This window comes from Oncorhynchus keta, chromosome 35, assembly GCF_023373465.1.
Source record: "Oncorhynchus keta strain PuntledgeMale-10-30-2019 chromosome 35, Oket_V2, whole genome shotgun sequence".
Lineage (NCBI taxonomy): Eukaryota > Metazoa > Chordata > Actinopteri > Salmoniformes > Salmonidae > Oncorhynchus > Oncorhynchus keta.
This window is the reverse complement of record NC_068455.1, coordinates 10,797,410-10,823,648: the sequence shown is the minus strand read 5'-3', so window position 1 is coordinate 10,823,648 and position 26,239 is coordinate 10,797,410. Positions and strand designations below refer to the sequence as shown.

The 26,239-nt window shown below is 43.9% G+C and overlaps 1 protein-coding gene across 5 annotated transcripts in view; it reads right to left on the bottom strand.

Moving 5' to 3' along the window:
* LOC118368043 (neurexin-3a-like) overlaps positions 1 to 26,239 on the bottom strand; it is a 727,496-nt gene that overhangs the window by 26,294 nt on the left and 674,963 nt on the right. For 3 of the 5 annotated variants that reach the window (XM_052496442.1, XM_052496444.1, XM_052496445.1), the window contains one exon: positions 20,564 to 20,654. In XM_052496442.1, the coding sequence (XP_052352402.1) occupies positions 20,564 to 20,654 (91 nt within the window). The remainder of the gene's footprint in view (positions 1 to 20,563; positions 20,655 to 26,239) is intronic. The other 2 variants (XM_052496443.1, XM_052496446.1) reach the window with 1 other exon arrangement.

Below are 26,239 nucleotides of genomic sequence, written 5' to 3'. Positions count from 1 at the left end.
TCAGAACACTACGGTAACTCATCAACATTCCGTCCCTGGTCTTTTCAGAATACTACAGTAACTCATCACCATTCAGTCCCTGGTCTTTTCAGAACACGTAACTCATCACCATTCCATCCCTGGTCTTTTCAGAACACGTAACTCATCAACATTCCGTCCCTGGTCTTTTCAGAACACTTCGGTAACTCATCAACATTCTGTCTGTCTTCAAACAAAAAACAAGCTCAGCTCATTTTAAAGCGACACATTTAAAATGTTGAACAATGAAATTCTGTGCTGGCAGCTACATTAACACTGCCAATATTGCTGGCATAGATTAGAGTTGTGAAAACATTGTTCATTCGAATGCTGGTGACAAATGACTGTTTACTTTAAGAATGATGCCAAGGAATGTCTTAGCCATAAGCAGTGTTATATTCCTTTTCTAAACGCTATCTTTAATTGCTACAGTTTAGCGGCAGGGCGTTGGCATCCTCTGTCCTCACATATCTTCAAGTCTTTCTGACAGCAGCGTGTTCAGCAGTGTGAATGCATGGTTCCACTAAGCAAGAGGCTTTGGCTCAGAGGTCTAATATAGTCTTTAAGTGTTTAAACCACCCAGGTTCAAAGCCAACATATTATTACAATATAGGTGTAGTAGGATTATAATATCTGGCTGTTTTTGTAAGTATACTGTAGAATAGATTGTGATTGGTGGGAAGATGATAATAATAATAATAATAATAATAATAATAATAATAATAATAATAATCCTAAAACTATTTAATAAGAAAGAGACTTTCCTTAGATCAGCACTTAGTCCTGCTAGTGAAGCCAGTCTGAAGCACTATTTATAGACAACTAAAAACAATACATTATGACACTAAATACTGTTCCCTGAAGGAGGGAAACATCGGTACAACATACTCTGGAGAAATATAATCACGCCCCAAGCTGCCCCCCCATGGATACTAAATGAAACGGTCCATTGCAGACCACCCAGACCTGACCAGGCCAGATACGGTATTCTGGGTATTGAGCACACGGTATGCTGCCTAGTGACGTTCCCCTGTCCCAGCCGTAAACACCCTGTGGGTTACACTGGGAGCAGTGACATCCAAGCGACATCCAACTCACCGCAGCGCCAAATATCTTCTATAATCTACCTTTTAAACAACGACCAATACGCTGGCAGACCCCTGGGCGCTACACCGCTAGGTAACCCCTGCCCCTCGCTGTTATATGCCAGGGAGATAGCTTCCACAATCCAGTGGGAGAGACACTGCTTAGAGAATGCCCTGCCGTGAGCTGGATTAGCCAAAAAACGACTCACATAACCGGATATCCCCGTTCTGTTCAATGTACGGGCGTAAAGCTAGCATTGGACACAGGGCATGTGAACTCTATCGCCCTTCAGAAGCAAAATGAGGAGGCAAATAGGGAAATAGATCAAATGTTATGGACCTTTAGGACATGGCCTTGATTTTTGCTGCGAAGGCTGTACTTGGATGCAATGTCACATTAGAGTCGCCTGGGGTGACAGGAAGGGTGTGAGATGGAGATGGAAGAAATGGCAGCCGTTTTACGGGCGCCTAACCAATTGTGCTATTATGTGGGGGGTTACGTTATTTGTAACTAATGTTTCTGCCACCATATCTTACGTCAAAAAAAGAGCTTCTGGATATCAAGACAGCGATCACTCACTTCGGATTAGACAAAGATTTTTTCTTCATCAAGCAGGACGCACAGGATGTACTTCAGACACCGGAAAAGGCTGAAATCCCGTCATTGGCAAGAGAAAGAGACACAGGTATAGAGGACACAGGGCGGGGTGCCTCGTAAGGATCCGCCCACGGCGATTGGGAAATTTGTCCTTACCATCAATATTACTTGCCAACGTACAATCATTGGACAATAAATTAGAAGATGTATGATCACGAATATCCTACCAACGGAACATCAAAAACTGTAATATCTTATGTTTCACCAAATCGTGGCAGAATGACAGCATGGAAAACATTCAGCTGACGGGATATACGCAGCACCGGCTAGATAGAACAGCACACTCCGTCCGGTAAGACGAAGGGGGGTGGTCTGTGTATATTTGTAAACAACAGCTGATGCATGAAATCTAAGGAAGTCTCTAGATTTTGCTCACCTGAAGTAGAGTATCTGATGATGAGCAGTAGACCACACTATTTGCCAAGAGGGGCTGTTTTTCGGGGCTGTTTATTTACCACCAGACAGATGCACTACGACTGTATTCAGTCAGCTGTATAAGGAAACAGGAAACCACTCACCCAGAGGCGGAGCTCATAGTGGCCGGGGACTTTAATGCAGGGAAACTTAAATCAGTTTTACCTATTTTCTATCAGTATGTTACATGCGCAACCAGAGGGAAAGAAATTCTAGATCACCTTTACTCCACACACAGAGAGGCGTACAAAGCTCTCCCTCGCCCTCTATTTGGTAAATCTGACGATAATTATATCCTCCTGATTCCTGCTTACAAGCCTGCAAACTATTACAGACGACAAAGGGAAGCACAGCCGCGAGCTGACCAGTGACACGAGCCTACCAGACGAGCTAAATAACTTCTATGCTTGCTTCGAGGCAAGCAACACTGAGGCATGCATGAGAGCATCAGCTGTTCCAGACGACTGTGTGATCACGCTCTCCGTAGCTGATGTGAGTAAGACCTTTAAACAGGTCAATATACACAAGGCTTTGGGGCCAGACAGATTACTAGGACGTGTGCTCCGGGCATGTCCTGACCAACTGGCAACATGTCCCTGATTGAGTCTGTAATACCAACATGTTTCAAGCAGACCACCATAATCCCTGTGCCCAAGAACACAAAGGCAACCTGCCTAAATGACTACGGACCCGTAACACTCACGTCCATAGACATGAAGTGCTTTGAAAGGCTGGTAATGGCTCACATTATCACCATTATCCCAGAAACCCTATACTCGCTCCAATTTGCATGCTGCTCAAACTGATCCACAGATGATGCAATCTCTATTGCACTCCACACTGTTCTTTCCTATCTGGACAAAAGGAACACCTACGTGAGAATGCTATTCATTGACTACAGCTCAGCGTTCAGCACAAGCTCATAACTAAGCTAAGGATCCTGGGACTAAACACCTCCCTCGGCAACTGGATCCTGGACTTTCTGACGGGCCGCCCCCGTGTTCTAAGGGTAGGTAGCAACATATCTGTCACGCTGATCCTCAACACTGAAGCCCCCCAGGGGTGCGAGCTCAGTCCCCTCCTGTACTCCCTGTTCACCCACGACTGCATGGCCAGGCACAACTCCAACACCATCATTAAGTTTGCAGACGACACAACGGTGGTAGGCCTGATTACCGACATTGATGAGACAGCCTATAGGGAAGAGGACAGGGACCTGGCGGGGTGGTGCCAGAATAACAGCCTATCCCTTAACGTAATCAAGGCAAAAGGAGATGATTATGGACTACAGGAAAAGGAGGACCGAGCACTCCCCCATTCTCATCGGCGGGGCTGTAGTGGAGCAGGTTGAGAGCTTCACGTTGCTTGGTGTCCAAATCCTCAACAAACGAGAATGGTCCAAACACACCAAGACAGTCGTGAAGAGGGCACGACAAAACCTATTCCCCTCAAGAAACTGAAAAGATTTGGCATGGGTCCTCAGATCCTCAAAATCTTCTACAGCTGCAATGTCGAGAGCATCCTTGACTGGTTGCATCACTGCCTGGTATGGCAACTGCTCAGCCTCCAACCACAAGGCACTACAGAGGGTAGTGCCTATGGCCCAGAACATCACTGGGGCTAAGCTGCCTGCCATCCAGGACCTCTACACCAGGCAGTGTCAGAGGATGGCCCAAAAATTGTCAACGACCCCAGCCACCCCAGTCATAGACTGTTCTCTCTGCTACCGCATGCATGTGAAGCAATACATAGCGCCAAGTCTAGAACCTAAAAGCTTCTCAACAGCTTTTACCCTCAAGCCATAAGACTCCTGAACAGGTAATCAGATGGCTACCTGAACTGTTTGCATTGTGTATAGACCCCCCCCGCCAACCCATCTTTTACGCTCCTGCTACTCTCTGTTTACCATCTATGCACAGTCACTTTAACTTTTTAACTCTACCTATATGTATGTTACCGCTATTGGCCCAACTAACCGGTGCCCCTGCACATTGACTCTGTACCGGTACCACCTGTATATAGCCTCGCTACTGTTATTTTCACTGTCATTTTACTGTTAAAAAAATGTATTTACTTATCTATTGTATAACTAATACCTATTTTTTCACTTAAAAATTGCACTGCTGGTTAGGGCTTGTAAGTAAGCATTTCACTGTAAGTATTGTATTGAGCACACGTGACAAATAAACTTTGATTTGATTTGTGCACAGGTAATGTGCTGAGGCCAAAGCCATTAGCAGGGAAGTTTAGTAGGAGAGGATCTTCAGATCCACCGACCCCAGAGGCTCAAAGGGGGCCACACACAGTGGCTCCAAAACCAGGTCCCTTGTGGGCTCAATATGTTTAGCAACTGGTGCTCCGTCAAATGTCTGAGACCATCAATACTTTTAACACGTCCCTGCTCGAAAAGCTCCTGTAGGAACATGAGGATGTCCCTCATAGAGCACTGAAAAAAAAAGTACTTCATCTTGACACCAGAGCTCAAACACTTGCCACAACCCCCTTGCGGACTGAATGGTAGTAATAACATTTGGTTCCTATGGGACTCAGGGGCCAGGCCCATAGGAATCAAATCTGAATGGTAGTAATAACATTTGGTTCCTATGGGACTCAGGGGCCAGGCCCATAGGAATCAAATCTGAATGGTAGTAATAACATTTGGTTCCTATGGGACTCAGGGGCCAGGCCCATAGGAATCAAATCTGAGTGGTAGTAATAACATTTGGTTCCTATGGGACTCAGGGGCCAGGCCCATAGGAATCAAATCTGAATGGTAGTAATAACATTTGGTTCCTATGGGACTCAGGGGCCAGGCCCATAGGAATCAAATCTGAATGGTAGTAATAACATTTGGTTCCTATGGGACTCAGGGGCCAGGCCCATAGGAATCAAATCTCCACTGGTGGAAACACATAAAGGAGGGTCCGAGGCCAATGGTGCGTCAGAGCACCTGTTCACAACAGGGCACTCGGGTCCCCCATCAAGAAACATAAACGGCCCTTCGAACATTTCCCATTACTGGATAGCAAAGCCGCACCCGAGTTGAGACAACCGGGAACATGCACTGAGTTGAGGCAACCGTGAACATGCACAGCCCGAAGGGAAAGAAAATGTGCTCCACAGCAACAGGGAGTGAGCCAAGGTGAGGACGGGAAGGGACTGTTGATGTACAGTGCATTCGGAAAGTATTCAGACCCCTTGATCTTTTTCCCACATTTTGTTATGTTACAGCCTTATTATAAAATGTATTAAATATTATTTTTTCCTCATCAGTCTACACACAATAACCCATAATGACAAAGCAGAAGCAGGTTTTGTTTGCCGAAATTACAGAAAAAAATATTTAGATATGTTTTCAGACCCTTTTCTACAAGACTCAGGATTGAGCTCAGGTACAACCTGTTTCCATTGATCATCCTTGAGATGTTTCTACAACTTGGAGTCCCCCTGTGGTAAATTCTATTGATTGGACATGATTTGGAAAGGCACACACCTGTCTATATAAGGTCCCACAGTTGACAGTGCATGTCAGAGCAAAACCAAGCCAAGAGATTGAAGGAATTGTCTGTAGAGCTCTGAGACAGGATTGTGTCAAGGCACAGATATGAGGAAGGGTACCAACACATGTATGCAGCACTGAAGGACCCCAAGAACACAGTGGCTTCCATCATTCTTAAATGGGAGAAGTTTGGAACCACCAAGACTCTTTCTACAGCAATCGGGGGAGAAGGGCCTTGGTCAGGGAGGAGACAAAGAACCCGATTGTCACACCGAATTCCTCTGTGGAGACGGGAGAATCTTCCAGAAGGACAACCATTTGTGCAGCACGCCACCAATCCGGTCTTTATGATAGAGTGGCCAGATGGATGCCACTCCTCAGTAAAAGGCACATGACAGCCTGCTTGGAGTTTGCCAAAAGGCACTTAAAGTACTCTCAGACCATGAGAAACAAGATTCTCTGGTCTGATGAAACAAAGATGGAAGTCTTTGGCCTGAATGCCATGTGTCACGACTGGAGAACACCTAGAAACATCCCTATGGTGAAGCATGGTGGTGGCAGCATCATGCTGTGGGGATGTTTTTCAGCGGCAGGGAACAAGATTGAATTTAGAGACTAGTCTGGATCGAGGGAAAGATGAATGGAGCAAAGTACAGAGAGATCCTTGATGAAAACCTGCTCCAGAGTTATAAGGATCACAGACTGGAGAGAAGGTTCACCTTCCAAAAGGACAACAACACTAAGCACACAACCAGGACAATGCATGAGTGGCTTCGGGACAAGTCTCTGAATGTCCTTGAGTGGCCCAGCCAGAGCTCGCACTTGAACCTGATCGAACATCTCTTGACCTGAACATAGCTGTGCAGCGACGCAAACATCTCTAGACCTGAAAATAGCTGTGCATCGACACTCAATTACCCAACCTGACAAAGCTTGATCTGCAGAGGAGAATTGGAGAAACTCCCCAAATACAGGTGTGCCAAGCTTACAGCGTCATACCGAAGAAGACTCGAGGTTGTAATCGCTGCCAAAGGTGCTTCAACAAAAGACTGAGTAAAGGGTCTGAATACGTTTTTAGATGTCATTTTTCAGTTTTGTATTTTTTTTATAACTGTTCTAAAAAGGTCTAAAAACCTGTTTTTGATATGTCATTATGGTGTATTGTGATGTCATTATGGTGTATTGTGATGTCATTATGGGTTATTGTGATGTCATTATGGTGTATTGTGATGTCATTATGGTGTATTGTGATGTCATTATGGTGTATTGTGATGTCATTATGGGTTATTGTGATGTCATTATGGTGTATTGTGATGTCATTATGGTGTATTGTGATGTCATTATGGTGTATTGTGATGTCATTATGGTGTATTGTGATGTCATTATGGGTTATTGTGATGTCATTATGGTGTATTGTGATGTCATTATGGTGTATTGTGATGTCATTATGGTGTATTGTGATGTCATTATGGTGTATTGTGATGTCATTATGGTGTATTGTGATGTCATTATGGTGTATTGTGATGTCATTATGGGTTATTGTGATGTTATTATGGGTTATTGTGATGTCATTATGGTGTATTGTGATGTCATTATGGGGTATTGTGATGTCATTATGGTGTATTGTGATGTCATTATGGTGTATTGTGATGTCATTATGGTGTATTGTGATGTCATTATGGGTTATTGTGATGTCATTATGGTGTATTGTGATGTCATTATGGTGTATATAAGGTGAATGCACCAATTTGTAAGTCGCTCTGGATAAGAGCATCTGCTAAATGACTTAAATGTAAATGTAAATGTGTATTGTGATGTCATTATGGGTTATTGTGATGTCATTATGGGTTATTGTGATGTCATTATGGGGTATTGTGATGTCATTATGGTGTATTGTGATGTCATTATGGTGTATTGTGATGTCATTATGGTGTATTGTGATGTCATTATGGGTTATTGTGATGTCATTATGGTGTATTGTGATGTCAATATGGGATATTGTGATGTCAATATGGGGTATTGTGATGTCAATATGGGGTATTGTGATGTCAATATGGGGTATTGTGATGTCATTATGGGTTATTGTGATGTCAATATGGGGTATTGTGTGTAGATTGACTGTGTAACTTAACGAAATGTGGAAAAAGTCAAGTGGTCTGAATACTTTCCGAATATACTGTATGCCACTGTGGTACAGCCTTCGCAACAATAGTCGCATGGGAATGACCATAGAAATCATTTCCCCCTGTAGGTGCATGATCTGGCAGGAATGTACTGTGAGCCTCAACCAAAATTGGGCCAAGAGAGCTGGAACCCTGACAGCCTCTCCGCGGATAGAAAATAATGATTTATGCGTGCAATTAGACAGCTCTTTTTCTGGTTAGAATAAAACCAAGAGACTGAACATGGGACACCTGGATGTGCACAATATCCTGTGGTTCCTTTGACTCCAGATAGGCCAATACCCACAGCCTCTGGCCCCTCATGGGTGCCAGAGCTGTGTCCATCACCTTTGAAAAGACACGATGCGAGATGGACAAGTCGAACAGTACTAACAAAATCTTATAGGCGATTGCCCCATAGTAGAATCTCAGGGACTTCACAATCCTCGGGTACATGGTCACATGAAAGTATGTATCTTTTAGTTCAATGGTGGAGAACCTATCGCCAGGACGCATGGGCCTGAATATATGAACTGAGATGTTTGTTCAGGGCACGCAAGTTTTAGAACAGGGTGGAAATCCACGTCCCTTTTTGAAACAAGGAAATACCGGCTGAACCACTCATATTGCCTGTTTCTGGAGCAGGGAGTATATTTCCTCCCTTAATACCGGTGCTGAGGCCAGGGGGACAGTCGACGTGAGGCCAGGGGGACAGTCGACGTGAGGCCTGGGGGACAGTCGACGTGAGGCCTGGGGGACAGTCGACGTGAGGCCTGGGGGACAGTCGACGTGAGGCCAGGGGAACAGTCGACGTGAGGCCAGGGGGACAGTCGACGTGAGGCCAGGGGGACAGTCGACGTGAGGCCAGGGGAACAGTCGACGTGAGGCCAGGGGAACAGTCGACGTGAGGCCAGGGGAACAGTCGACGTGAGGCCTGGGGGACAGTCGACGTGAGGCCAGGGGAACAGTCGACGTGAGGCCAGGGGAACAGTCGACGTGAGGCCAGGGGAACAGTCGACGTGAGGCCAGGGGAACAGTCGACGTGAGGCCAGGGAACGGTCGACGTGAGGCCAGGGGAACAGTCGACGTGAGGCCAGGGGAACGGTCGACGTGAGGCCAGGGGAACGGTCGACGTGAGGCCAGGGGACAGTCGACGTGAGGCCAGGGGGACAGTCGACGTGAGGCCAGGGGAACAGTCGACGTGAGGCCAGGGGGACAGTCGACGTGAGGCCAGGGAACAGTCGACGTGAGGCCTGGGGGACAGTCGACGTGAGGCCAGGGAACAGTCGACGTGAGGCCAGGGGAACAGTCGACGTGAGGCCAGGGGACAGTCGACGTGAGGCCAGGGGAACAGTCGACGTGAGGCCAGGGGAACAGTCGACGTGAGGCCAGGGGGACAGTCGACGTGAGGCCAGGGGGACAGTCGACGTGAGGCCAGGGGAACAGTCGACGTGAGGCCAGGGAACAGTCGACGTGAGGCCAGGGGACAGTCGACGTGAGGCCAGGGGAACAGTCGACGTGAGGCCAGGGGAACAGTCGACGTGAGGCCAGGGGAACAGTCGACGTGAGGCCTGGGGGACAGTCGACGTGAGGCCAGGGGAACAGTCGACGTGAGGCCAGGGGAACAGTCGACGTGAGGCCAGGGGAACAGTCGACGTGAGGCCAGGGGAACAGTCGACGTGAGGCCAGGGGGACAGTCGACGTGAGGCCTGTGGATGAATTTCAAGGCCTACCTTCAAACTCAGTGCGTCTTTGTTTGATATCATGGCAAAATCAAAAGAAAACAGCCAAGACCTCAGAAAAATAATTGTAGACCTCCACAAGTCTAGTTCATCCTTGGGAGCAATTTCCAAACGCCTGAAGGTACCACGTTAATCTGTGCAAACAATAGCACACAAGTATAAACACCATGGGACCACACAGCCATCGTACCCCTCAGGAAGAAGAAGTGTTCAGTCTCCTAGAGATGAATATACTTTGGTGCGAAATGTGCAAATAAATCCCAGAACAACAGCAAAGGACCTTGTGAAAATGCTGGAGGAAACAGGTACAAAAGTATCTATATCCACAGTAAAACAAGTCCTATATTGACACAACCTGAAAGGCCGCTCAGCAAGGAAGAAGCCACTGCTCCAAAACCGCCATAAAAAAGCCAGATCACGGTTTGCAACAGCACATGGGGACAAAGTTTGTACTTTTTGGAGAAATGTCCTTTGGTCTGATGAAACAAAAATATAATTATTTGGTCATAATGACCATCGTTATGTTTGGAGGAAAAAGGGGGAGGCTTGCAAGCAGAAGGACCCCATCACCAACACCAACTGTGAAGCACGGGGGTGGCAGCATCATGCTGTGGAGGTGCTTTGCTGCAGGAGGGACTGGTGCACTTCACAAAATAGATGGCATCATGAGGAAGGGAAATTACGAGGATATGTTGAAGCAACATCTCAAGACATCAGTCAGGAAGTTAAAGCTTGGTCGCAAATGGGTCTTCCAAATGGACAATGACCCCAAGCATACTTCCAAAGTTGTGGCAAAATGACTTAAGGACAACAAAGTCAAGGTATTGGAGTGGCCATCACAAAGCCCTGACCTCAATCCCATAGAACATTTGTGGGCAGAACTGAAAAAGCATGTGTGAGCAAGGAGGCCTACAAACCTGACTCAGTTACACCAGCTCTGTCAGGAGGAATTGGACAAAATTCACCTGACTTATTGTGGGAAGGTTGTGGAGGGCTTTCAGAAACGTTTGACACAAGTTAAACAATTTAATGGCAATGCTACCAAATACTAATTGAGTGTATGTAAACTCCTGACCCACTTGGAATGTGATGAAAGAAACAAAAGCTGAAATAAATCATTCTCTCTACTATTATTCTGACATTTCACATTCTTAAAATAAAGTGGAGATCCTAACTGATCTAAGACAGGGAATTTATACTACGATTAAATGTCAGGAAATGTGAAAAACTGAGTTTAAATGTACTTGGCTAAGGTGTATGTAAACTTCCGACTTCAAATGTAGATACTTCAATGGGTGTTAAAATTGCAAATCAAATAGCCAAATGATCCTTGGTATGATCTGCTTAAAACTATTCCCTTTAGTTTAGTAGAACCCCCGGCTTAGACTATTTAGTGCCAAAAAAGGGGTTAAATACAAGCAAAAAAGAATACAAACGTTTCCTGATTTTTCTTATATCTCTCAGAGCCCCGCTCCACCTGCTTAGACAGGGCTAGGACTGTTATGGGTTAAGCCATCGTACTTATTGCACCAGCAAATTTAAGAATAACTATTGTTTGTGATTTGGAAACTTAAAAGAATAAGTACAAACTTCAGCACACAACGTCCAGGGGGTGAACAATGTCTACCACTTTGGGGCAGTTTAGTTGGCTGAACATAAGACAGTCTTATTTTCCAATTGTTTGTTTGAGTAGCCTGAATCATTCCTGTTCACACCGAGGTGTAGAGTGGAATAATTGAAGGGATGAATCCGAGCCTCAAGCTTATCACCTGTGGAAGGCTTGGCTTCCAGCGAGGTGGTGATTTCATTGGCCTTGTCAGGCGTCATTGTAGATGCTTCAACAGAAGTCACGAGAGTGCGATTCCCCATAATATTTTTTTTACCGAAGTTGACTGACTGAAAGCGAACCTTTAGATATGTGGATAGATGGATGAGTCACATAGCTAATACGTCCTCTGGAGAGAGTTTGCACTTTCCTATGTGATAATTACATTTTCTTGTCTTCAGGGTGAAACACAGAGTTGTTGCAAACCATCGGAGAGACGACTGAACACATTTTGCTTTATTATTATTTTTATCCCAACAGTCAACAGGGAGTTTCGGTTTCACTTTTGCACAGTTTGACTGATGTCATACGCCGTTTTAATTACGGCATAAACGCCAAAATATTCCGTGATTAAAACGGCCACACTGTGTCTACAGCAACATGTACGGCCCCAAAGTGCATCATTAATACGGTCCCACGGTGCATATCTCTGTTGCTGCAGTTTTGCACTGGGACTGCATTTTCTTTGGTGTTTGAGATTGGTATGTACTGTGTATTGTATTGGAGTGTACTGCAAATTACCACTACCGTGCAGTTATCATTGGAATAGCAGGTTTTTGAGTGTGATGGTATTTCATCTCCTATCAATTAATCAAATCTATGTTATTAGTTTAAAATGTGTGTAATTATCATCACCAGTGGTATCTGTCTTATGGAATTCCTTTAAGGGGAAAGGGGAATATAAAACAGTTTTACAAACAGAGAACAGAGTCACATGACGACGCCTCAAAACAGAAACACAGACAAACGGACAGAAAGACAGACAAACGGACAGAGGGACAGACAAACGGACAGACAAAAAAGTGCAGAACAGAAAGGGCGACGATGTCGCAATAGGTAATGTTGTGCGGAAGTCAAAGTGACCGGAAGACAAATCAAAGTTAGTATAAATGGAGGGTTAGGGGTCAAGGGTCAGACACACATGAGCCAATTAGAGTTCATGCTTTGAAGGGTTGGATGTCACCGGGAGGTGACCCGGAAGAGGAAGGGTTAAGGTTGAGTTAGCCACTACTATTAATGTGTGCCACAAAATGACAGCAGCTCAAAAGAGGAAAGCATATATACTTTTGTGGCAATAAAATACTCTTTATGTCATCTTCATTGAAACCAATTTAAATGCAGAATGGCTTGACAAGGAAGGGGGAGGGGTTTAGGAGGACAATAAGGTAGGTAGGTAGTGAATGAAGGGAGGAGGGGAGGTTTAAAAGATATCATTCTTAATTCACAACTTTCTTCAGTTAGATGTTATGGCTGCCTGCTTGAAGCCCAAAAAGTTGATGACAAGAACATATTTTGTTGCCTTTTTATTTGCTTTGATTATCAAAACACAGGAATGTTTGCTCTAAAAAAGCCTCATGGCAACAAATGCTCTAAAAGAGATGAGGAAAACAATTTTTTCAACCACCGAAAATTCATGCTGCACATGATGAGGCGAGACAACAGGCATGTCGAATTTCAGATAATTGGCAGATAGATAAAGGCAACGACTCAAAAACAAAACAAACACAATCCGGAAGCCAAGAGAACCGAACATATAAAAGAGCCTGTCACATACAAAACGTCAAACCAAAGTATAACAAAATAAAAACAAACCTCACATGCTTCACTCACGAAAATGACGAAAAATAAATATCGAGACCACGTAGCATGTAGCTGTCCACGTCAACTGATGTCGGGGCTAGAATGGTGTGAATTTCTGTGTAAACATATGATGATTGGATGACTGGGGTCCTGATGATATCTGTCCTCAGAGACCTGGAGAGCTCAGAGGGCTACAGTAGAGATCAGACATGGGCTCTTTAGCACTGCTATCTCTCATAGGAACTTTGGGAGGAATTGGAATTGACCACTCAGAGGACGATAATCAGGTAGTGCTGATAACACCTTGGCCAGTACCTGAGGTGAGTGTCCCTGACATACTAAACAGCCAGTACCTGAGCTGGGTGTCCCTGACATACCAAACAGCCAGTACCTGAGCTGGGTGTCCCTGACATACCAAACAGCCAGTACCTGAGGTGGGTGTCCCTGCCATACTAAACAGCCAGTACCTGAGGTGGGTGTCCCTGGCATACTAAACAGCCAGTACCTGAGCTGGGTGTCCCTGACATACTAAACAGCCAGTACCTGAGGTGGGTGTCCCTGGCATACTAAACAGCCAATACCTGAGGTGGGTGTCCCTGACATACTAAACAGCCAGTACCTGAGCTGGGTGTCCCTGACATACTAAACAGCCAGTACCTGAGGTGGGTGTCCCTGACATACTAAACAGCCAGTACCTGAGGTGGGTGTCCCTGACATACCAAACAGCCAATAAAATCAAACCCAGTTTGCTTGGCTATAAAAAGTGGAGTCATTCATGTAAATAGCTGAAGCTATAGGACATGTTGATGGACTAACTGGCTTATGTCAAAACTTGCTTTAAAATATTCAATTTTCTTTGGGAAGTAAACAGGTAAGGTTAAAATGTGTGTTGTGGTGTTTTGGTATCCACAGTTCCATATTGGTGTTGTGGTACACACAGTTCCATATTGGTGTTGTGGTACACACAGTTCCATATTGGCGTTGTGGTACACACAGTTCCATATTGGTGTTGTGGTACACACAGTTCCATATTGGTGTTGTGGTACACACAGTTCCATATTGGTGTTGTGGTATACACAGTTCCATATTGGTGTTGTGGTACACACAGTTCCATATTGGTGTTGTGGTCTCCACAGTTCCATATTGGTGTTGTGGTATACACAGTTCCATATTGGTGTTGTGGTACACACAGTTCCATATTGGTGTTGTGGTACACACAGTTCCATATTGGTGTTGTGGTACACACAGTTCCATACTGGCGTTGTGGTACACACAGTTCCATATTGGTGTTGTGGTACACACAGTTCCATATTGGTGTTGTGGTACACACAGTTCCATATTGGTGTTGTGGTACACACAGTTCCATACTGGCGTTGTGGTACACACAGTTCCATATTGGTGTTGTGGTACACACAGTTCCATATTGGTGTTGTGGTACACACAGTTCCATATTGGTTCCATATTGTTGTGGTACACACAGTTCCATATTGGTGTTGTGGTACACACAGTTCCATATTGGTGTTGTGGTACACACAGTTCCATATTGGTGTTGTGGTACACACAGTTCCATATTGGTGTTGTGGTACACACAGTTCCATACTGGTGTTGTGGTACACACAGTTCCATATTGGTGTTGTGGTGTTGTGGTACACACAGTTCCATATTGGTGTTGTGGTGTTGTGGTACACACAGTTCCATATTGGTGTTGTGGTACACACAGTTCCATATTGGTGTTGTGGTACACACAGTTCCATATTGGTGCTGTGGTACACACAGTTCCATATTGGTGTTGTGGTGTTGTGGTACACACAGTTCCATATTGGTGTTGTGGTGTTGTGGTTCCATACACACAGTTCCATATTGGTGTTGTGGTACAGTTCCACAGTTCCATATTGGTGTTGTGGTACACACAGTTCCATATTGGTGTTGTGGTACACACAGTTCCATATTGGTGTTGTGGTGTTGTGGTACACACAGTTCCATATTGGTGTTGTGGTGTTGTGGTACACACAGTTCCATATTGGTGTTGTGGTGTTGTGGCACACACAGTTCCATATTGGTGTTGTGGTACACACAGTTCCATATTGGTGTTGTGGTGTTGTGGTACACACAGTTCCATATTGGTGTTGTGGTGTTGTGGTACACACAGTTCCATATTGGTGTTGTGGTACACACAGTTCCATATTGGTGTTGTGGTACACACAGTTCCATATTGGTGTTGTGGTACACACAGTTCCATATTGGTGTTGTGGTACACACAGTTCCATATTGGTGTTGTGGTGTTGTGGTACACACAGTTCCATATTGGTGTTGTGGTACACACAGTTCCATATTGGTGTTGTGGTACACACAGTTCCATATTGGTGTTGTGGTACACACAGTTCCATACTGGTGTTGTGGTACACACAGTTCCATACTGGTGTTGTGGTATACACAGTTCCATATTGGTGTTGTGGTACACACAGTTCCATATTGGTGTTGTGGTACACACAGTTCCATATTGGTGTTGTGGTACACACAGTTCCATATTGGTGTTGTTCCATATTGGTGTTGTGGTATCCACAGTTCCATATTGGTGTTGTGGTACACACAGTTCCATATTGGTGTTGTGTATACACAGTTCCATATTGGTGTTGTACACAGTTCCATATTGGTGTTGTGGTACAGTTCCACAGTTCCATACTGGTGTTGTGGTACACACAGTTCCATATTGGTGTTGTGGTACACACAGTTCCATATTGGTGTTGTGGTACACACAGTTCCATATTGGTGTTGTGGTACACACAGTTCCATATTGGTGTTGTGGTACACACAGTTCCATACTGGTGTTGTGGTACACACAGTTCCATATTGGTGTTGTGGTATACACAGTTCCATATTGGTGTTGTGGTACACACAGTTCCATATTGGTGTTGTGGTACACACAGTTCCATATTGGTGTTGTGGTACACACAGTTCCATATTGGTGTTGTGGTACACACAGTTCCATATTGGTGTTGTGGTACACACAGTTCCATATTGGTGTTGTGGTACACACAGTTCCATATTGGTGTTGTGGTACACAGTTCCATATTGGTGTTGTGGTACACACAGTTCCATATTGGTGTTGTTACACACTTCCATATTGGTGTTGTGGTACACACAGTTCCATATTGGTGTTGTGGTACACACAGTTCCATATTGGTGTTGTGGTACACACAGTTCCATATTGGTGTTGTGGTACACACAGTTCCATATTGGTGTTGTGGTATACACAGTTCCATATGGTGTTGTGTATACACAGTTCCATGTGGTGTTGTGGTACACACAGTTCCATATTGGTGTTGTGGTACACACAGTTCCATATTGGTGTTGTGGTACACACAGTTCCATATTGGTGTTGTGGTACACACAGTTCCATATTGGTGTTGTGGTACACACAGTTCCATATTGGTGTTGTGGTGTTGTGGTACACACAGTTCCATATTGGTGTTGTGGTACACACAGTTCCATATTGGTGTTGTGGTACACACAGTTCCATATTGGTGTTGTGGTACACACAGTTCCATATTGGTGTTGTGGTATACACAGTTCCATATTGGTGTTGTGGTGTTGTGGTACACACAGTTCCATATTGGTGTTGTGGTACACACAGTTCCATATTGGTGTTGTGGTACACACAGTTCCATATTGGTGTTGTGGTACACACAGTTCCATATTGGTGTTGTGGTACACACAGTTCCATATTGGTGTTGTGGTACACACAGTTCCATATTGGTGTTTGGTACACACAGTTCCATATTGGTGTTGTGGTACACACAGTTCCATATTGGTGTTGTGGTACACACAGTTCCATATTGGTGTTGTGGTACACACAGTTCCATATTGGTGTTGTGGTACACACAGTTCCATATTGGTGTTGTGGTACACACAGTTCCATATTGGTGTTGTGGTACACACAGTTCCATATTGGTGTTGTGGTACACACAGTTCCATATTGGTGTTGTGGTACACACAGTTCCATATTGGTGTTGTGGTACACACAGTTCCATATTGGTGTTGTGGTATACACAGTTCCATATTGGTGTTGTGGTACACACAGTTCCATATTGGTGTTGTGGTATACACAGTTCCATATTGGTGTTGTGGTACACACAGTTCCATATTGGTGTTGTGGTATACACAGTTCCATATTGGTGTTGTGGTACACACAGTTCCATATTGGTGTTGTGGTACACACAGTTCCATATTGGTGTTGTGGTATACACAGTTCCATACTGGTGTTGTGGTACACACAGTTCCATATTGGTGTTGTGGTATACACAGTTCCATATTGGTGTTGTGGTGTTGTGGTGTTGTGGTACACACAGTTCCATATTGGTGTTGTGGTATCCACAGTTCCATATTGGTGTTGTGGTACACACAGTTCCATATTGGTGTTGTGGTACACACAGTTCCATATTGGTGTTGTGGTGTTGTGGTACACACAGTTCCATATTGGTGTTGTGGTACACACAGTTCCATATTGGTGTTGTGGTACACACAGTTCCATATTGGTGTTGTGGTATACACAGTTCCATATTGGTGTTGTGGTACACACAGTTCCATATTGGTGTTGTGGTATCCACAGTTCCATATTGGTGTTGTGGTATACACAGTTCCATATTGGTGTTGTGGTACACACAGTTCCATATTGGTGTTGTGGTACACACAGTTCCATATTGGTGTTGTGGTACACACAGTTCCATATTGGTGTTGTGGTCTCCACAGTTCCATATTGGTGTTGTGGTATACACAGTTCCATATTGGTGTTGTGGTATACACAGTTCCATATTGGTGTTGTGGTACACACAGTTCCATATTGGTGTTGTGGTACACACAGTTCCATATTGTTGTGGTACACACAGTTCCATATTGTTGTGGTACACACAGTTCCATATTGGTGTTGTGGTACACACAGTTCCATATTGGTGTTGTGGTACACACAGTTCCATATTGGTGTTGTGGTACACACAGTTCCATATTGGTGTTGTGGTATACACAGTTCCATATTGGTGTTGTGGTACACACAGTTCCATATTGGTGTTGTGGTACACACAGTTCCATATTGGTGTTGTGGTACACACAGTTCCATATTGGTGTTGTGGTACACACAGTTCCATATTGGTGTTGTGGTACACACAGTTCCATATTGGTGTTGTGGTACACACAGTTCCATATTGGTGTTGTGGTACACACAGTTCCATATTGGTGTTGTGGTACACACAGTTCCATATTGGTGTTGTGGTATCCACAGTTCCATATTGGTGTTGTGGTACACACAGTTCCATATTGGTGTTGTGGTACACACAGTTCCATATTGGTGTTGTGGTACACACAGTTCCATATTGGTGTTGTGGTACACACAGTTCCATATTGGTGTTGTGGTACACAGTTCCATATTGGTATTGTGGTACACACAGTTCCATATTGGTGTTGTGGTACACACAGTTCCATATTGGTGTTGTGGTATACACAGTTCCATATTGGTGTTGTGGTCACAGTTCCATATTGGTGTTGTGGTACACACAGTTCCATATTGGTGTTGTGGTACACACAGTTCCATATTGGTGTTGTGGTACACACAGTTCCATATTGGTGTTGTGGTACACACAGTTCCATATTGGTGTTGTGTACACACAGTTCCATATCCACAGTTCCATATTGGTGTTGTGGTACACACAGTTCCATATACTGGTGTTGTGGTACACACAGTTCCATATTGGTGTTGTGGTACACACAGTTCCATATTGGTGTTGTGGTACACACAGTTCCATATTGGTGTTCTGGTACACACAGTTCCATATTGGTGTTGTGGTACACACAGTTCCATATTGGTGTTGTGGTACACACAGTTCCATATTGGTGTTGTGGTATCCACAGTTCCATATTGGTGTTGTGGTATACACAGTTCCATATTGGTGTTGTGGTACACACAGTTCCATATTGGTGTTGTGGTACACACAGTTCCATATTGGTGTTGTGGTACACACAGTTCCATATTGGTGTTGTGGTACACACAGTTCCATATTGGTGTTGTGGTACACACAGTTCCATATTGGTGTTGTGGTATCCACAGTTCCATATTGGTGTTGTGGTACACACAGTTCCATATTGGTGTTGTGGTACACACAGTTCCATATTGGTGTTGTGGTACACACAGTTCCATATTGGTGTTGTGGTACACACAGTTCCATATTGGTGTTGTGGTACACACAGTTCCATATTGGTGTTGTGGTATACACAGTCCCATATTGGTGTTGTGGTACACACAGTTCCATACTGGTGTTGTGGTACACACAGTTCCATATTGGTGTTGTGGTATCCACAGTATCCACAGTTCCATATTGGTGTTGTGGTATCCACAGTTCCATATTGGTGTTGTGGTACACACAGTTCCATATTGGTGTTGTGGTATACACAGTTCCATATTGGTGTTGTGGTATCCACAGTTCCATATTGGTGTTGTGGTACACACAGTTCCATATTGGTGTTGTGGTACACACAGTTCCATATTGGTGTTGTGGTACACACAGTTCCATATTGGTGTTGTGGTACACACAGTTTCATACTGGTGTTGTGGTACACACAGTTCCATATTGGTGTTGTGGTACACACAGTTTCATACTGGTGTTGTGGTACACACAGTTCCGTGCCAGAGAGCTGGCTTTTCAGATTTTATCCAAACAAGATAAGGCAAACCCAAGTTATCTCAAGAAGCTCAGAGGAACATGATTTGGGACGTCTAAGTCAGCTCAATATAGTATTTTTCCTATTTGGTCTGCAATAAGACAGCAGGGTAACATGTTCACCTTGAAGCAGCAACAACAATAAAACCACAGCGCTCTACACAGAAATTCATTGATATCTCTTCTCTATTCAATGTGTTACAGTGCAAAAGCCTCTAAATATGGAAACATTTAAAAAATGTAATACAAACACACATAAATGAGTCAATACTTTAATTCCTGCTAGATATCTAATCACGCAGTAATTTCACTGAAAGCAAATATTTAAGAAGAGAATCTCAAAATGTATCATGAGTCACAATGCAAGTCAGGACAGTGCCACGTGGATAGAGCACAGCACCTAAACACGGTATGATGCATTTTGAAGCATCAACACAGAGAACATGGCACATCTTCACACTAACTGTGTCTTTTTTCTCTCTCTCATTCAACGCTGAGAGGACAACGTTTGCATGTGTTTTGGTGACCATGTTAACCACTTCAGACGACCCCACGGGCAAGTGTAAATCATCAAACTAATATGGTTTACAGTGTTTTTGGAAGCAACATATATGATTTTATAGTATGAATAGTCCATGACGGATTTCACTATTTTCCACTTTGCTATGTATTATGTTTTCTGTAATTCAGTCAGATTTTAACATAACAAATCTCCAGTCTTGCCATAATTTGTCCTTTGGGTTCCTATCTTTGGAAGTTACACTTTGTGTGTCCATGGGGTTACGATGCTTTATAGGATGCAGTGTTTGATCCTCAGGTGTGCATGGAGTGAGAGATAGAGCAGCGTGAGAGCAAGCAGAGGGAAAACTAACCTAGCCCACCTGCACGGCCAGAGTCACACTCCTCCAGGTCCTCGTCATCACTGGAACACTCTGCCGAAGACACCATGTCGTCTGTCGTCTGCTTCATGGGCCAAACGCATGACGGAAGAAGAACAAAACAAAATACACAAAAGAAAGGAGAAACAGAGACACAGGTACAAACACACGGACACAGACAGGAAGTGGACAAAAACACACAGACGAATAAGATAATTAGTTTCAATATAATCCCCCCCTATAGAACAATGAGGTCAGAGAACAATGACAAATATTAAATTGAACAATTCATACACAATCTTACATTTCCTATTGACTTACTAGAAAATCTTCAGCATTAAAGGGAAAACATACATAAAGGACCTTTCAATGTAAAGTTTTCCTTTGAGTTCATATCATATAGTAGAAAAACAAAAGTGAAACTCCCCTCTGAAATGAATGCATTACACTGTACAGTTTAGTTATTCTTCACCGTACTGTACAGTGTAATGCATTAGTAGTTCTTAATCATTATACTGTACAGTGTAGTTCTTCATCATTATACTGTACAGTGTAGTATTAACCATTATATTGTACAGTGTAGTGTTCATCATTATACTATACAGTGTAGTATTAATCATTATACAGTACAGTGTAGTATTCATCATTATACTGTACATTGTAATATTCATCATTATACAGTACAGTGTAGTGTTCATCATTATACTGTACAGTGTAGTATTCATCATTACACTGTACATTGTAATATTCATCATTATACTGTACAGTGTAGTATTCATCATTATATTGTACATTGTAATATTCATCATTATACTGTACAGTTTAGTTCTGATCTGACGACTGCCAGCTCATTATCTTTCACTCTTTACTTTGTCGGGTAATGGAAAAACTTCTGCTGTCTTTATCAAAGCCTTTCTTTCAAACGCCAACCATCTCCTCACGGATGTTAACTTGGTTGTTAACTCGGTCCAATTTCTCACCCCTGCCCCCTCCATCTTACCCTGTCTAACAGTATGCATAGATTTGCATTGCTTTAGATCGTGGCTATTGAGCAGGGAGGGCGGCTCGATCATTGACAATCTCCTTCACCTCCATCTCTGATTTATCTCTCCTCTCCCTCGCTCCGGATGAACTCGTTTTTCAGCCTCTGCATGTCTTTACAGGAGGAGATCAGGGAGGGGATAATTTAAGTGTTGTCATGGAGCAGCTTTATGAAATGATAAATATCAGGGGATGGAGTCATCAGTGGTTCATCATTGTACCTTATAGTGTAGTATATATATACCCCATATATACTGCTAGGGTTTGTAGGCCCCATATATACTGCTAGGGTTTGTAGGCCCCATATATACTGCTAGGGTTTGTAGGCCCCATATATACTGCTAGGGTTTGTAGGCCCCATATATACTGCTAGGGTTTGTAGGCCCCATATATACTGCTGGGGTTTGTAGGCCCCATATATACTGCTAGGGTTTGTAGGCCCCATATATACTGCTGGGGTTTGTAGGCCCCATATATACTGCTGGGGTTTGTAGGCCCCATATATACTGCTGGGGTTTGTAGGCCCCATATATACTGCTGGGGTTTGTAGGCCCCATATATACTGCTAGGGTTTGTAGGCCCCATATATACTGCTAGGGTTTGTAGGCCCCATATATACTGCTAGGGTTTGTAGGCCCCATATATACTGCTAGGGTTTGTAGGCCCCATATATACTGCTAGGGTTTGTAGGCCCCATATATACTGCTAGGGTTTGTAGGCCCCATATATACTGCTAGGGTTTGTAGGCCCCACATATACTGCTGGGGTTTGTAGGCCCCATATATACTGCTAGGGTTTGTAGGCCCCATATATACTGCTAGGGTTTGTAGGCCCCATATATACTGCTAGGGTTTGTAGGCCCCATATATACTGCTAGGGTTTGTAGGCCCCATATATACTGCTAGGGTTTGTAGGCCCCATATATACTGCTAGGGTTTGTAGGCCCCATATATACTGCTGGGGTTTGTAGGCCCCATATATACTGCTAGGGTTTGTAGGCCCCATATATACTGCTAGGGTTTGTAGGCCCCATATATACTGCTAGGGTTTGTAGGCCCCATATATACTGCTAGGGTTTGTAGGCCCCATATATACTGCTAGGGTTTGTAGGCCCCATATATACTGCTAGGGTTTGTAGGCCCCATATATACTGCTAGGGTTTGTAGGCCCCATATATACTGCTGGGGTTTGTAGGCCCCATATATATATACTGCTGGGGTTTGTAGGCCCCATATATACTGCTAGGGTTTGTAGGCCCCATATATACTGCTGGGGTTTGTAGGCCCCATATATACTGCTAGGGTTTGTAGGCCCCATATATACTGCTAGGGTTTGTAGGCCCCATATATACTGCTAGGGTTTGTAGGCCCCATATATACTGCTAGGGTTTGTAGGCCCCATATATACTGCTAGGGTTTGTAGGCCCCAGGGTTTGTATATACTGCTAGGGTTTGTAGGCCCCATATATACTGCTAGGGTTTGGGTTTGTAGGCCCCATATATACTGCTAGGGTTTGTAGGCCCCATATATACTGCTAGGGTTTGTAGGCCCCATATATACTGGGGTTTGTAGGCCCCATATATACTGCTGGGGTTTGTAGGCCCCATATGCTAGGGTTTGTAGGCCCCATATATACTGCTAGGGTTTGTAGGCCCCACATATACTGCTGGGGTTTTGACTGCTAGGGTTTGTAGGCCCCATATAATGTAAAACAAACACGCACACGTGCAGGCCCCACACACACACACACACCCCACACACAGGCCCACACACACACACACACACACACACACACACACACACACACACACACACACACACACACACACACACACACACACACACACACACACACACACACACACACACACACACACACACACACACACACACACACACACACACACACACACACACACACACACACACACACACACACACACGAGGAGCAGGAGATCGACACAGGGCCAGGGAGAAGGTTTGTGTGGTGGGGATGCATACATACACGCACACACACCATATCTGGGCAGAAAATAGTTACTCAAGTGTAGTTTTTTAAAGAGCTAAAACTAAAAGGCTATTTTATTGAAACTATTTTATTTGATATTCAAATAGAGGTCGAAGAAGAAAAACAAATAATGTTTGGAAGTATTTTGAACACCTCTCAGAAAACCAAATAATATTTCGAGGTATTTAAATATATGCAAGTTATTTGAAAAAGAAAAATAATATTTATTTGATGGCGGAAAATAATTTAATGAAGAACCAAAAACTCCAACAGTTAGATGAAATAGTCAAAATATATGATCATTTGGCACATAGTTTGGAGGGCTTAGATATGAATCTTAAAATAGCCTATAGCCGAGAATGAAATACATGAGGGATATGGAATCACCTCAACATTAGCGTAGACCACTTTTGCAACTTCAAAATGACTAACAAATATATGAGTGAAACAAGGTAATACAGATCAAATGCTACTCTCTTCGGGTGTGACAGGGCTTGCAAACTATTACAGATTACAAAGGTAAACCAAGCAACGATCTGCACAGTGACACAAGCCTTCCAGATGAGCTAAATGCCTTCTATGGTCACTTTGAGGCAAGCAACACTGAACCATGGATAAGAGCACCAGCTGTTCAGGTCGACTGTGTGATCACACTCTCCGTAGCTGATGTGAGTAAGACCTGTAGACAAGTTAACATTCACAAGACTGCAGGGCCAGGCGGAATACCAGGACGTGTACATGCGCTGACCAACTGGCAAGTGTCTTCACTGACATTTTCCAAATCTCCCTAACCCAGTCTGTAATACCTACATGTGTTGTGTATTGTTAGATTTTACTGCACTGTTGGAGCTAGGAGCACAAGCTTTTCTGTTACACCCGCAATAACATCTGCTAAACACACTGCATGGCCAAAAGTGGTCGTTGAACATCTCATTCCAAAATCATGGGTATTAATATGGAGTTGGTCCCCCCTTTGCTGCTATCACAGCTTCCACTCTTCTGGGATGGCTTTCCACTAGATGTTGGAACATTGCTGTGTGGACTTGCTTTCATTCAGCCACAAGAGCACATGGGCATTGTTATGTTGAAACAGGAAAGGGCCTTCCACAAAGTTGGAAGCACAGAATTGTCTAGAATGTCATTGTACGCTGTAGCATTAAGAATTCCCTTCACTGGAAGTAAACTACCCAGCCCAAACCATGAAAAACAGCCCCAGACCAATATCCCTCCTCCACCTAACTTTACAGTTGGCACTATGCATTGGGGCAGGTAGCGTTCTCCTGGCATCAGCCAAACTCAGATTCATCTGTTGGACTGCCAGTTGGTGATTTGTGATTCATCACTCCAGAGAACACGTTTCCACTGCTCCACTGAGTCCAATGGGGGTGAGCTTTACACCACTCCAGCCAACGCTTGGCACATTGGGATCTTAGGCTGTTCGTCCATGGAAACCCATTTCATTATGCTCCCAATGGGCAGTTCTTGTCCCGACGCTGCTTCCAGAGACAGTTAGGGTTTCCATTTCACAATAAGAGCACTTACAGTTGACCTGGACAGATCTTGCAGGGCATACATTTGACAAACTGACTTGTTGGACAGGTGGCATCCTATGACAGTGCCAAGTTGAAAGTTACTGAGCTCTTCAATAAGGCCATTCTACTTCCAATGTTTGTCTATGGAGATTTTATGGCTGTGATTGATTTTATACCCCTGTCAGCAAAGGGTGTGGCTGGAATAGAAGAATCCACTAATTTGAAGGAGTGTCCACATACTCCTCTATATATAGTGTATCGGTCCAAAACATCATTTATAATGTACGTATTTAGTCATTGTTCAGTTTATAGTACAATGCATTTTAATGCACACAGATGAGTAAGCAGGCATTGGGGGGATCCACACTGAAGTGCTGCCAAATACAGGCCCTCAGTAAATATCAAATGATTCATTGAATATCTATTTATTACGGACAAAGACTGCTTGCCGTCGTTCAGAGGGAGTATATTGCAGATGTGAAAAGCAATGAGAAATGTAATTGACTGATTCCGGGTAAAAATGTGTCATTATCTCCGATTTCGCAGCCAAATGGCTGAGAATGACAGTGATTAATGTCATAAACAACCCAATGCTGCAGGCTCCCTCTAGTCCCTTTCAAAGAGTTAGGAGTAATGCATTGGCTGTCTGCAAGCTCACTTATACACACCACAGTATACAGGGATAATTCTCTTAGACGCATTAGGCTGAACCTAAAATCAATGGAGTCTGTAATTGTAAAATTATACCTCTTTTCTAGGAGTCCAACCATGGGTTGCATTGGTCTATTTTTGTATGTGTCAGCGTTAGATACACACGCACATTCCTGTGGAAACCAGTGGAAAAATCTGCATGTGCCTGAAGCGGCTGTGTCTCACTAGTGCCAGGCATTCCTTTTTAGAGTCCCGCGGATACACAATTTACTGAATACAATATAATACAAATATACAATCACATTCCTCAGCAAAGTAGTCCCCAATCAACATTTTGAAGTGCCGCGAGGCACCAGAACATCAAGTTTTAGTGAACTCCCCTCACACGCCTTGCAATTTCCTGACATTCTACACATTTTGCAATGGGGCGGAGAGGAC